Here is a 12,196-nt window from a genome sequence, read left to right as displayed (position 1 = left end):
CCCCCCGCGCCCGGGCCGCGGCCCCGCGTGGCCGTGAAGATGGCCTTCCGCAAGGCCTACTCCATCAAGGACAAGCTCCAGGCCATCGAGCGCGTCAAGGGCGGCGAGCGGCAGGCCAGCGTGTGCCGAGACTTCGGCGTGCCGGGCGGCACGCTGCGCGGCTGGCTCAAGGACGAGCCCAAGCTGCGCTGGTTCCTGGAGCAGCTGGGCGGAGAGGTGGGCACGCAGCGCAAGAAGATGCGGCTGGCCAACGAGGAGGAGATCGACCGCGCCGTCTACTCGTGGTTCCTGGCGCTGCGCCAGCACGGCGTGCCGCTGTCAGGGCCGCTCATCCAGGCTCAGGCCGAGGCCTTCGCGCGCCAGATCTACGGGCCCGAGTGCACCTTCAAGGCCAGCCACGGCTGGTTCTGGCGCTGGCAGAAGCGCCACGGCATCTCCAGCCAGCGCATCTATGGCGAGGCCGAGCCTCTGGCCGCGGGCCCCGCGCCCGGCCCGCCCGTCAAGCAGGAGCCCGCGCAGCCCCCCGGCTCCAGCTCCGGCCCCCTGCCCGAGCGGGCCCCGGCCCCGCCGCCCCCCGCCGAGGGCGGCTACGGAGACGAACAGATCTACAACGCGAACGTCACTGGCCTCTACTGGAAGCTGCTTCCGGAGCAGGCCGCGCCCCTGGGCGCGGGAGACCCCGGCGCGGGGGGCTGCGGCCGCCGCTGGCGGGGCGACCGGGTGACAGTGCTGCTGGCCGCCAACCTGACCGGCAGCCACAAGCTGAAGCCGCTGGTCATCGGGCAGCTGCCAGACCCGCCCAGCCTGCGCCACCACAACCAGGACAAGTTCCCAGCCTCCTACCGCTACAGCCCGGATGCCTGGCTGAGTCGCCCACTGCTGCGGGGCTGGTTCTTCGAGGAGTTCGTCCCTGGCGTGAGGCGCTACCTGCGCCGCAGCTGCCTGCAGCAGAGGGCTGTGCTGCTGGTGGCCCACCCGCCCTGCCCAAGCCCGGCTGCCAGGACGCCCGCCCTGGAGGAGAATGAGGAGGCCCTCAGGCGGTGTCGGCCTGAGCCCCTCAGCTCCCCAGAAGAGCTGCAGACCCCGGATGGTGCCGTGCGGGTGCTGTTCCTGTCCAAGGGCAGCAGCCGGGCACACATCCCTGCTCCCCTGGAGCAGGGAGTGGTGGCCGCCTTCAAGCAGCTGTACAAGCGGGAGCTGTTGAGGCTAGCTGTGTCTTGTGCGGGGGGCTCCCCGTTGGACTTTATGCGCAGCTTCATGCTCAAGGACATGTTGTACCTGGCCGGCCTCTCCTGGGACCTGGTGCAGGCTGGCAGCATTGAGCGGTGCTGGCTTCTCGGCTTGCGGGCGGCCTTCGAGCCTCGGCCCAGCGAGGAGTGTGTTGGGCAGCCAGCGGGCCAGGCCGAGGAGGCCGCGGAGCACAGCCGGGTGCTCAGCGACCTCACGCACCTGGCGGCCCTGGCCTACAAGCGCCTGGCGCCCGAGGAAGTGGCCAAGTGGCTGCATCTGGACGATGACGGGGGGCTGCCGGACAGCTGCAGAGAGGAGGCAGGCCCTGGCCGGCCCCCGGTGCTGGCCCCTGCTGCCCCTCCACCCCCCGCCAGCCTACCCTCTGTCATGGGGGGTGGAGAGGAGGAGGAGGAGGCCGCGGTGCCCACTGCTGGGGAGGCGGTGCGGGGACTAGAGACAGCTCTTCGGTGGCTGGAGAACCAGGACCCCCGGGAGGTGGGGCCACCGAAGCTGGTGCAGCTGCGCTCACTGATCAGCATGGCCCGGAGGCTGGGAGGCATTGGTCCTTCTCCCGCAGTCCCCGAGGACGGGGTGTGACCAAGCCAGCCCAAGTGGCCCCCCAGTGGCTGTTCTCCTGCTGCACTTGGAGGGAGGGGACACACAGTCTTTCCATCTCCTCTCCTCCCCTCCCCAGAGGTGGCCCACCCTATGGCTCAGGGGGTTCCAGGGACCCCAGCACGGGCTGGCTTGGAGGGGCTCTGTTGGTGAAGGGTCGTTCTGCTCACTGGTCCCCCATCTCCTGAGGGGGGAGCTAGAAGAGAGGCCTCGGGCTCATACACCTCCCTGGGCAAGCACACTCGTGGGGTCTGTGGTTCTAGCCAGGGTCCTTGCCGCACACACGACACCACGCACTTAACAGGGCAGCTGTCGGCGTTCCCGCCCCGGCCTTTGAGAGCTGAGATCTTCAGCCCTGTGCCTGTCTGTACCTCTGGCCCTCCTCCCCAGGGGCCCGTCACGTGCCCTGGACGAGGGTCCAGCACTCCTGTCAGTCTGGAGCCCTGGTGCTTTGTGGCTCCCGTGCTACAGCCATGTGATCGTCTCCATGGGGAAGCACCCCACTCAGTTTTGGTGTTTAGCACATTAAGTCCATTTTTACAGATACCCCTCATGGGAGCCAGGGTGGCGTCTCACCACCACCCCCTCCCCCAGCCTGGGGCCGGTCTTGGAGGTTGGCTGTGTCGGCTGGGAAGGGAGGATGGTGCCCGGCACTTGGGGGACCGGACGTTCCGGGTGCAGCAGGGAGTGTAGATTTCTGTTCCACTGGGATTGTTAGTTTTCCTTAGGAAGATTCCATTCCAAAATCACACCTATTCTGTGGGGTTGGCAGCCTTCTAGCCTTTCTGGGCCCTGGTGATTTGACCAATGGCTGAATGAGCTCCCCAGGCCAGCCACAGCCCACTCGGTCCAGCCCCAGGGCCCAGAGCCACGCCACCTCCTCGGCACTGGCCTGCGGCACTGACAGCCACACCAGGACAATCCCACAGTGCCTTAGTGCCCTCCAAGGCTTTTCCATCCCTCCAGCACTGCCAGGGGCGTGACGAAGGAGCGGCTTCCCACAGCCCCAGGAATTGGGCTTCCGAGTGGCCCAGCTGGAGAGAGGGAGGCAAGTGTTGGTGTGTCACTGCCCCGCTCTGGGCTCAGTCCTGCGGGTGGTCTGGGACCCGGAGGCGCCCGGGGCCTTCAGGGACTGTCTGGGGAGCTGCTGCCCAGAGCTCTCGTGGAGGGCGGGGGCTGGGTCTGCGGTCCACACCCCCACCGCCCCGCGTGCTGGCTGGACACTGCAGAGGCTGTACACAGGCAGTGTGCTGGTGGGAGGGAGGGGCAATGCACTGGTGAGGGAGCCCCCGGAGCAGCTCCCCAAGTCTGAGAACATAAACTGCTCCTCGGAGCTGTCCTCAGTCGAGGTGTGTGCGTGTTACAGACGTGGGTCTCAAATCCGAGAGCTGAGGGGAGAAGTGGAGAATTTGGAAGCTCGACCAGGCAGGGGCCCAGCTGGCACCTCTGCTCGCTCATCTCAAGCCTGCACCCCTAGAGGAGCTGGTGGCCGGCTGTGGCTGGCCCTGGGACTCTAACCCAAGCAGCTGGCACAGAGCTTCAGGAAGCCTTCCTTCCACCACCTGATGGCAGCTCAGGGACGTAGGGCTGGGAGCCCGTGGGCGCTAGGAGGGGTGCACCTGGGGCTCCAAGAGTGTCTTCAGGAGAACGGCTCAATACTCAAAGCAGCAAAGGTTGTTACTCTTAGGAAGAGGCTGTTGGGCCTGATTGGGGTGTCCGGAGGGCATGGCAGTGGGCTGCAGAAGGGGGCCCTGGGAAGTGGGTGTGTGGGCTCCTATTAAAACCACGCTTAACTTGTGTTTTGGGGAGAGTTGCCCATCCGAGACGCACGGCCTTGCCCAAGGGGGCTACGTGCTTGGGAAGCGACGCCCACACGTGGAGTGGACTGCAGGTGCAACGTCACCATGTGGGGAGGGGAACAGAGCGCCCGTGAGCTGAGGGGACCAGGGACCCCCCAGCCCACGCCTCCACCCAGTGTAGGTCAGGATTGCTATGCGGAGCCCTAGGATGGGCGCTGGGCACTGCTTGTCCCCAGATAGGGGTGTCCCTGGTGAGGCTCATCTCCAGAGGCGTGTCCTCGAGGGGACCGTGGGCTTATGGGGTGCACGCAGTTGAGCCTTTTCACACCCATCCTTGCCGGAGGTGTTCACCCAGTCAGCCCGATGCGCTTTATAATAAAAGTTCGTGTCAACTTCATATGCATCCCTGTTCTAAAGTCTTCTTGTAATATATTTTTTTGAATTTGGGGTATATTTTATTTTTTTAAGTAACCTCTACATGAAACACGGGGGCTGAACTCCTAACCCCAAGAAACAAGAGTTTCATTCTGTAGGACTGAGCCAGCCAGGTACCTGTAAAGTCTTATTTTTATAATTTTCAATCCAATACTTAGATCTAGAACACCTCATGATTCAGAAAAGTGAGGAAGACAAAGAGACTGATGAAAGGAGAGACTAGACCCACCAGTCTCTTGAAAACCTAACTTTAGCCTCGTGGTATAAGTGGGCTTGGGGCCAGCCAATGATCAGGCTGCCGCCCCGGCCCCCAAAGCCACTCTCATTCCCGTCCTGTCCAGGGCCATCGCCATCTGGGGCGAGGCTGCCCCGCCAGCCAGGCTGGGGGCTCAGGGAGACGCCTCTCGTTCAGCGAGTGGCCTGCTCACGGCGGGGCTGGTCACAGGTTCGTCCCCTGCCCCACAAGCCAACCCGCCCAGCTTCTCGGGGACCGCGTGGGGAGATGGACTGCTGGAGCCCGCCGACACACCGGAGGGTGAGGCTGGGGTGTCGGGAAGCCGGCGACTCCGCCCGACCAGAGCTCTCCGGTGATGGTGACGTACAGCCAGGGCGGGTCGCCTCTGCCCCCACGCCATCTGCGCTCGACCGGCTCCCGGGAGCCCCGCGCCCCAAGCCTCGGCTCTGATGTACCTCTAAGCCCTTGGAATCTGTCTGGCTCTATCAGCCCAAGTATGGTCACTCAGTGCTACAGGACAGCAGCGTCTTTATTCCCATCTCAGAGAAGTCAGGTGTGGAAATGGCCTCAGGCTGACCCTCCTGACAGGCAGGAGGGCCAGTGTGCCAAGATGGAATGGGGCGGCGGGGGGGGGGGGGGGGGGGGGGGGGGGGGGGGGGGGGGGGGGGGGGGCGCGCGGGGGGGGGGGGGGGGGGGGGGGGGGGCCACCAGGCCACCTACAGACGGGACTGATTTGCTCGTCTCGGCCTGCAGGTGGCACAGTCAGCTAGCTCCACCCCGTGACTGGCACCGTGTCGGGAGGCCACTGGGGGAGGGGAGGGGAGGGGAGGGGAGCTCCAGCACTCCAGGGCCTGGCCGGGGGAGGCGGGTGGGCGGTGCGGGCAGCCCACCCTCCACCACAGGCCCCACAGCCTCAGTTCGGGACCCGAGTCCCCTGCCCTCCGGGCTGGTTGCTCCATTCAGGGACGTGCCGAAGAGCCACGTCCCGCAGTTGAGGCCGGGCCACGAGACCCTCCAGGACAACCCATGGAAGGGTCATCAGGGCAGATCACCCAGATCCTGCCACTTGCCAGGAGCTCCGCAGGGGCAGGGGGCCCACCGCCACAGTGTTCTCTGCCCCGTGGGGGTGGTTCCTACAGGTGAGGGGATTCCCCGCCTGCCAACCCCTCCGGTCCTGTCCTCATTTCCTCACGCAGGGATGGGGCAGCCCTGGGGATTCCTGCCTGGAGGCAAGAGCTGCAGCGCGGGAAGGGGCGGGGAAGGAGGGCCTGGGGGCGGCCACGGCCAGTGCCCGCTCCCTGCTTCCCGCTCAGCTCCCTGGCCCGGCAGGTGGCAGCCTCCACGGCGCTCATGGTGGCCGCCCGCAGCCCGCCCCGCTCCAGCGCGTGGAGCCCATAGATGGTGGTGCCGCCCGGCGTGCACACGTCTGTCCGCAGCTGAGCCGGGTGCTGCCCCTCCTGCAGCAACAACTTGCCCGTGCCCTGGGGAGAGGGGCACCGGCGGTGACTCGAGGGAGGCTCAGTCCCACTGTGTAGCCTGCTCGGCCTGCCATCCCAGATCCTAACTCAGGCTTCCCGGGGCCTGCTGTCTCCCTTCCCGCTGCTCTGCAGACACCCCAGCCTATCCCTCTTCACACAGTCCCTGGGGGCGGCCCTCACTCACCAGCAGGGTCTGGGCAGCAATGCGGTGGGCCAGGCCACTGGGCATGCCCATCTCGATGGCACCTTCGGCCAAGGCCTCGGAGAAGGCACACACCTGCAAGCAGTGAGGGGTGGAGACTGACAAAGCTGACGCTCTCCCTGGATGAAGCACCCAGTCTGGAGAAAGCGTAGAACCTTCAGAAACAAGGCCCAGAGCACTGGCCACCAGTGCAGGAACCCGGTCTGAGGCTTGAGCCCAGGGCTCCGACTGGAGGAGTCCTGAGCCTCAAAGGTGGGGGAGAGGAGAGATACAGGCAGCTCGGGGATCAAGCCATGTGATCCCAAAGGCAGGGGTCACTGCAGGGACTTGAAAAGGCCCCGCTCTGTCAAGGGCCGGCCTGGGGGGCGGGGGATGAGACAACACTCACGAAGGCCACGCCGCTGCCACTGAGGCCGGTGTGGATGTCCACGTGGGCCTCAGGCACCTCCTCGCACTGCCCACAGGCCTCCAGCAGGGTCTGCAGGAGCTCGGCGTCGCTGTTTCCAGTGTGGCGGCCGCGGGCCATCACCATAGCGCCCTCTTGAACCACGCAGGGCAGATTGGGGGAGATCCGCAGCACCCGTGTGGCCGGTGGCAGCAGCTGGCCAGAGAGAGGCAGGGGTCAGGGAACGGGTGGGGTCGGCGCTGCCAGGCAGGCCCTCGCCTCCGCCAGCTGTGGGCTCCCCTCCCCGGGTCCTGGGCGCGGTGCCAGGAGGTGCCTGAACCTCAGGCCCCTCGGCCCCCTGGCCCCCTGTCCGGGCTGTCTGGAAGGCCAAGTGTCACATGTCTCGCCCATCCCGCCTCCCTAAAGGGCTAGAGTCAGGCTGGCACCAGTCTCGGATGGCAAGGGGTGGGAAGCAGAGCCTGGCCAGCAGAACTGACTCTGGGGGCAAAGCCTCACCTCCCACATAACCACCACTCACCTCCTCCAGGGTACTCAGAGAGATCCCGGCGGCCACAGACACCAAGATGTGCTCAGTGGTTACCACGGGGGCCACCTCTGCCAGGACAGCTGGCAGGACATGGGGCTTGGTGGCAAAGAAGACTAACCAGCAGTTCTGCACAACCTCCTGGTTGGAGTGGGTGGTCTGGCAGCCCAGAGCCTGCAGTGGGGACAGCGGGATCATGGCGGGGTGAAGTGCGGCAGCCTCCCAGACCATGGCCCTTCCTGCTAGAGGCCACCCTGCATCCCCAGGGGTCCCCAGGGATCTCTCCTCCCATTGCAAACGCCTGCACCAGCCCCCTCACAATGCCCAAGACTCACCCAGACCACGGGTTCTTGCTCAGGACCCAACCTGCACCTCACGGGCCTTGCTGATGTCAGGACCTCCTCACGCCCTCTGACCCCAGTGAGTGCCCACAACCATCTCTGCCCACCCCAATACACAGATACACGTGCACACACACACACGCCCCGTTACTCCACCCTTGCTCTCCACAACCTTGACTTTCCTTCCAGTCTTTGACCTCCTCTTTCCCCAACCCAGACAGTCTCAAAAGTTCAGCTAACTAAGCAGCATCCCCTTGCCCCCAGGAAGTGTCTCAGAGGAACAGGAGCCAAGAGCCACCATGAGCCCCCTCTCCCCCCCACCAGGATAGCCTCGACTCAGAAGAGCCGGGGACCAGCTCACCCGGAAGCGGCAGAGGTTCCTGTCGCTTGGTGCGCTGGCTAGTACGTGTTGAGCTTCGACTTTTCCTGGAGAGAAAGGCCAAGAGCAGAAGGGTCAGTGAGGAGGTGGGGTGGAAGGAAGGAACAGGGGCCAGCCTGGCCTGCCCCTCACCGAAGGGTCTCTCACACTCAGCCATGCCTGGGCCATCCTGGCCGCTGGCTGCCTGAGACTCTGTAAGAACCGAAGTGCGTGGCAGGGGTGTTCCACTCGGCCGGGACCAGGCAATCACGTCCATCCTGTGGTACTTGTCAGTCTCCACCACCCATCTGTGGCCGCGGCCGCAGGCCCCGCTAGACACAGGGGCCAGGAGCTTGCCTAGTCTCATGAGGACATGGATCTCAGGGGCCTATACCTCGAGGGACAGGAAGGCAGGGGAGGAGGGGTCCGTGGTGGGTAGGGAGGCCAAACAGGGGCAAGCTTCCGGCGGAGCTGGGGGTATATCTGTGCTGGGATGTCCGAGCTGGGGCTAAGCGCCCATTTGGTAGAAATCATCTGCACCTGTCGGGTACAGGGCTGAGGAGATTAAGTTTCTGTAAGGTCTAACAGGAAGACAGAAGTGCACCCCACAACCCAAACACAAGGCCAGTTAGTCAGGACAATGACAAGTGCCATGCATTCCTACCACTACTGTGTTCAACACTGAATCTGCACCACCCTGGAAGGAAGGAGATACTGGCGGTTTTACAGGTAAAACACTTGAGAGTTTTGCAGTAAAGTATTTTCTGATGATTTTGACCCCACTGAACCTTGACTGTGGCTGAAGGGAGAAAGCCAGCCTATAGTCTACACGTAAAGGTTTCTAAATCCCGTGGAGTAAGTTTAGGACAGCATTATCATGCCTTGCTGCAAACCAGTGGTTCACCACCCGGGAAGTCTCTGCCCCTTTCCAACCCCAGGGGACTTGTGGCAACTGCTGGAGACAGTTTTGCCTCTCACAACAGGGGATGCTACTGACATCTAGTGGGAAGAGGCCAAGGACGCGGCTAAACACCCTACAATGTGAAGAATGGAGAATTATCCCACCCCAAATGTCCACAGTGCTGCGGAGGTTGTGAAAACCTGCAGCGCGCCGCCAGAGTAGAGCCGGCAAACAAACAGGAAACAGGAGGCTCAAAGGTCAAGCAACTGGACCCAGGCAGACCAGGTAGTTAGTAGGAGATCCCAGGCTCTAAGCTAGCGCTGTCCAAGAAAAATATCACTGAAGCCACGTAGAGAACTTCACACTTTCTAGTAGTCACATTAAACAAGTAAGGAAAATAGATGAAATCAATCGTAACATATTTGACTTAACACGATATAAAGAAAATGCTATTCTTCCAAAACTTCGTTTCAGTCAGCATTAAAAGTTACCAAAATATGTTACTTTCTCTTTTCTTGTGTGCCAAATCTTCCAAACCCGACGTAGATTTTATGCAATAAACTCACGCCACATCTCAACGCGAACCATCCACATTTCCATGGTGGGCGGTCTATGGCCCCATGTGGCTCCTGGCCAGTGCGGGGACAACCAACTCTAAGCCTCCTACGCGCAGCCGTCACCGCTGTGCTCACAGGGACGCAGGGTCCCCAGGAGCAGAGTCCGCTTTCCGCCCGGGCCCACGCCCGCCGGGCCGGACCCGCCCCGCTCCGCTTCCACGGTGCCCTCGCTCCTCGCCCAGGAGCTCTGCGGGATGCATCCCTCCACGCAGAGAAACCCTTCCCTCGCACAACCGGCCGGTGTCGGACGCCCGCTGGTCCCCAGGCCCAGGGACCCACGCGCCCCCACGCCCGAGGCCCCCACCTGCTCGAATGAAGCCCTGCGCGAGGGCCTCTGCCATACGCCCGGCGCCAACAAAGCCCACGCGTAACTGGTCCAGACCCGGGGCCGCCACCACCGCCATCTCGCCACCGCCCAGCCAGGCCTTGCTCCGCCCCACGCCCTCGGCCCCGCCAATGGGCTACGCCGCCCCGCCCTGTCCTTGTCTATTGGCTGCCTGGACTTCACGCCCCGCCCACTCCCTTCCGGGCTCTGCGCCCTACCGCTCGACTAGCAGTACTGCTCCAGTTGCTCCCCGCGCTGCTCATTGGTCCGGGAGAGCGGGGCGCTGCGGCTCCGGTGGGCGGGGCGCCGCGCCCCGTCTTCCACCGCGCGTTGGAGAGTCTGGCAGAAGCGCCGCGTCTGGCGAGGTGGATGAAGCTTCCGTGGCAGGATTCTGGGGGCCTGGTGTCGACCAGATCCTGATCGGAGCTTGAGAGACTCCGTTCAGTGGCCAAGGGTTGGAAAAGGTGGGGGTTCCTCCGAGTCCTTCCGGAGGTCTGTGCCCTGGAGCGTGCCTGGTTGGGTGTCCCTCGCGTGAACGCCGCAGAGTCCGGGAAACCACTGGCGCTGGACAGTTTAGCTTCCAGATGAAAGCATCGTCCTGATTCCGATGAAGGGCCCGGGCGGGCGAGGTCCTGACCCTGGCCAATCATTACGACATGTCAGGAGCTAGGGAGTGGAGCCCTACCAGCCTTAGGCCGCTTTCTCTGGGTGGCAGCCACGTTCTCAGGGGCACCCAGGTTCTCTCTTTGGAACCTGGGAGTGGACTCGGGTGGGGAAGGCAGGGCTGCCTGGCCAGGGCTTGTTGTCAGCCCCTGTCCAAGCTTCAGGTCCAGGTGACAGCATAACATTAGCACTGCCAGTGAAATGTGTGAATAGGGCATGCATTGACTGCATTAACGAAGTTCCTCCAGCCAGCCTGGATCTTGGTTTTCATGGGCCTCGCAGGTTGCTGCGATAAGGCAGGAGAGGTCTTCCTGAGGCCTGGCTCCCCAGCGGAGACCTGGCCCATCTTGCTGTTGGTCCTGGGGGAGATGGGAGTGCTTGGCCACCGCCAGGGCCCATGTTTGAAACTGATGGGAGAGTAGGGGTAGTAGTACTTGTTTTTCGTTTTTCGGTTTATTTATTTTGAGAGAGAGAGAGCGAGTGAGCCTGGGGAAGGGGCAGAGAAGAGAGAATCTCAAGCAGGCTCCATGCTGTCAGCACAAAGCCCAACTCAGGACTCGATCCCATGATCCTGGATCATGACCTGAGCTGAGATCAAGAGCAGGGTTCCTTTTTTTTTTTTTTATGTTTATTTTTGAGAGAGAGAGACAACAGAATCTGAAGCAGGCTGCAGGCTCTGAGCTGTCAGCACAGAGCCTGACACGTGACTCAAGCTCATGAACCGTGAGATTGTGACCTGAGCCAAAGTCAGACGCTCAACCGACTGAGCCATCCAGGCACCCCTCAAGAGCCGGCCTCTTAACCAACTAAGCCCCCCTGGGTGTCCCAAATGCTTGTAATCTTTAATTGGCATGGGAAAAATAAAGCTTGGAGAGTGAAGATTGTAGTTTTTCTGTTTGAGACTGCATTTTAAAAACGTTTTAGGGCGCCTCACAGTTGGGCATCCAACTCTTGATTTCAGCTTGACTCTTGGTTTTGGCTGGGGTGGTGATCCAAGGCCACGGGATCAGACTCCACACCTAGCGTGGAACCTGCTTGAGATTCTCGCTCTTTCCCTCTGCCCCTCCCCGCACGTATGCTCTCTCTCTCTAAAGTAAGTAAAATTTTAAAAAATGTTTGGTTACTCTAAACTCTACTTTGACACATTCTAAACTCTTCAACAATGAAATCCCCTCATTCACTCAGCACTGCCCCTGCAGGGTGTGAGCCCTGCTCCGAGGAAAGCCATGGAGCAGCAGACTGGGCCGCAGAACCCCTACCTTGAGGACTTGTTCTGGCTGGGGACGCAGCCCCTCTGTGATGCGCATGCACACACACACACGCACACACACACACACACACACACACACACACACAGAACAGTGCGGACGATGGCTCAGGACACACAGCCACTCTTTGTGTCCTGCCAGGTGTGTGCAGGTCCCTGCTCTGCAGGGGCCTCCCTCTGTATGTGCGCACGTGGCTGGCTCAAGCTCCATCTCAGGCACCACCCCCTCCCTGAACTCCTGAGCAGAGCCTTCTTTGTTCACAAGGGCTGGAGCCCAGGGAATACAGGGCTGACCCACGTCCTAGAGCTCAAGTCCTGGGGGGAGGAGCAGGCTCCCAGGTGCTCCCAGACCAGCACACAGGAGTCCCACAGCAGAGTGAGCACTCAGAGAAAGGAACACCTCAACTGAGGCCTAAAAGGTGGACAGGCACTGACATGAGGGTCCTGGGCCAGCCCCAGCAGAGCCCTGTGGGATAAACACACAGCCTGCTGGAGAAGGGGTGGGGACAAATGCCATGGAAGACCAGCTAGGTACAGGGACAGAGGTGGGAATTTGTGTGCCTGGCACTGAGAAGACAGCCAATACTGCCTGAACAGAGGGAGGAATTAACATGGCAGGCACATCTGGGGTCAGAAGGAAGCTGGGGGCCACCTGCATGAGGATGGCCAAGGGTGACCCAGGAGAGAGGGGACCTGAGAGGAGGTGGGCCCAAAGCCAGGGAAGGTGTCTGGGTCCTGGGCTAGGCAGTACTGAGGGTTTTCAAGTTGGGTACTCCTGGGTCCACACCCCAGCACTGACTG

General features: G+C 62.3%; 2 protein-coding genes across 2 annotated transcripts; one reads left to right on the top strand and one right to left on the bottom strand.

Moving 5' to 3' along the window:
* The first annotated feature begins 6 nt into the window (after positions 1–6).
* On the top strand, positions 7–4,041 carry TIGD5 (tigger transposable element derived 5). The gene has a single exon (XM_049632810.1). The coding sequence runs from the start codon at positions 40–42 to the stop codon at positions 1,825–1,827; it is 1,788 nt and encodes a 595-aa protein (XP_049488767.1). The 5' UTR covers positions 7–39; the 3' UTR covers positions 1,828–4,041.
* A 1,363-nt stretch (positions 4,042–5,404) lies between these two features.
* Positions 5,405–9,683, bottom strand: PYCR3 (pyrroline-5-carboxylate reductase 3). Its single transcript, XM_049632812.1, has 6 exons — positions 9,445–9,683; positions 7,626–7,690; positions 6,918–7,097; positions 6,383–6,595; positions 5,977–6,069; positions 5,405–5,795 (listed from the first exon to the last, which is right to left on the bottom strand). Exons 1-6 carry the CDS (start codon positions 9,542–9,544, stop codon positions 5,448–5,450), a joined length of 999 nt encoding a protein of 332 aa, XP_049488769.1. The 5' UTR covers positions 9,545–9,683; the 3' UTR covers positions 5,405–5,447.
* Between the last annotated feature and the right edge of the window lie 2,513 nt (positions 9,684–12,196).

Source organism: Panthera uncia, chromosome F2, assembly GCF_023721935.1.
Source record: "Panthera uncia isolate 11264 chromosome F2, Puncia_PCG_1.0, whole genome shotgun sequence".
NCBI classification, from domain to species: domain Eukaryota; kingdom Metazoa; phylum Chordata; class Mammalia; order Carnivora; family Felidae; genus Panthera; species Panthera uncia.
The sequence above is the reverse complement of the archived record's forward strand: the minus strand, read 5'-3'. Positions and strand labels throughout refer to the sequence as shown.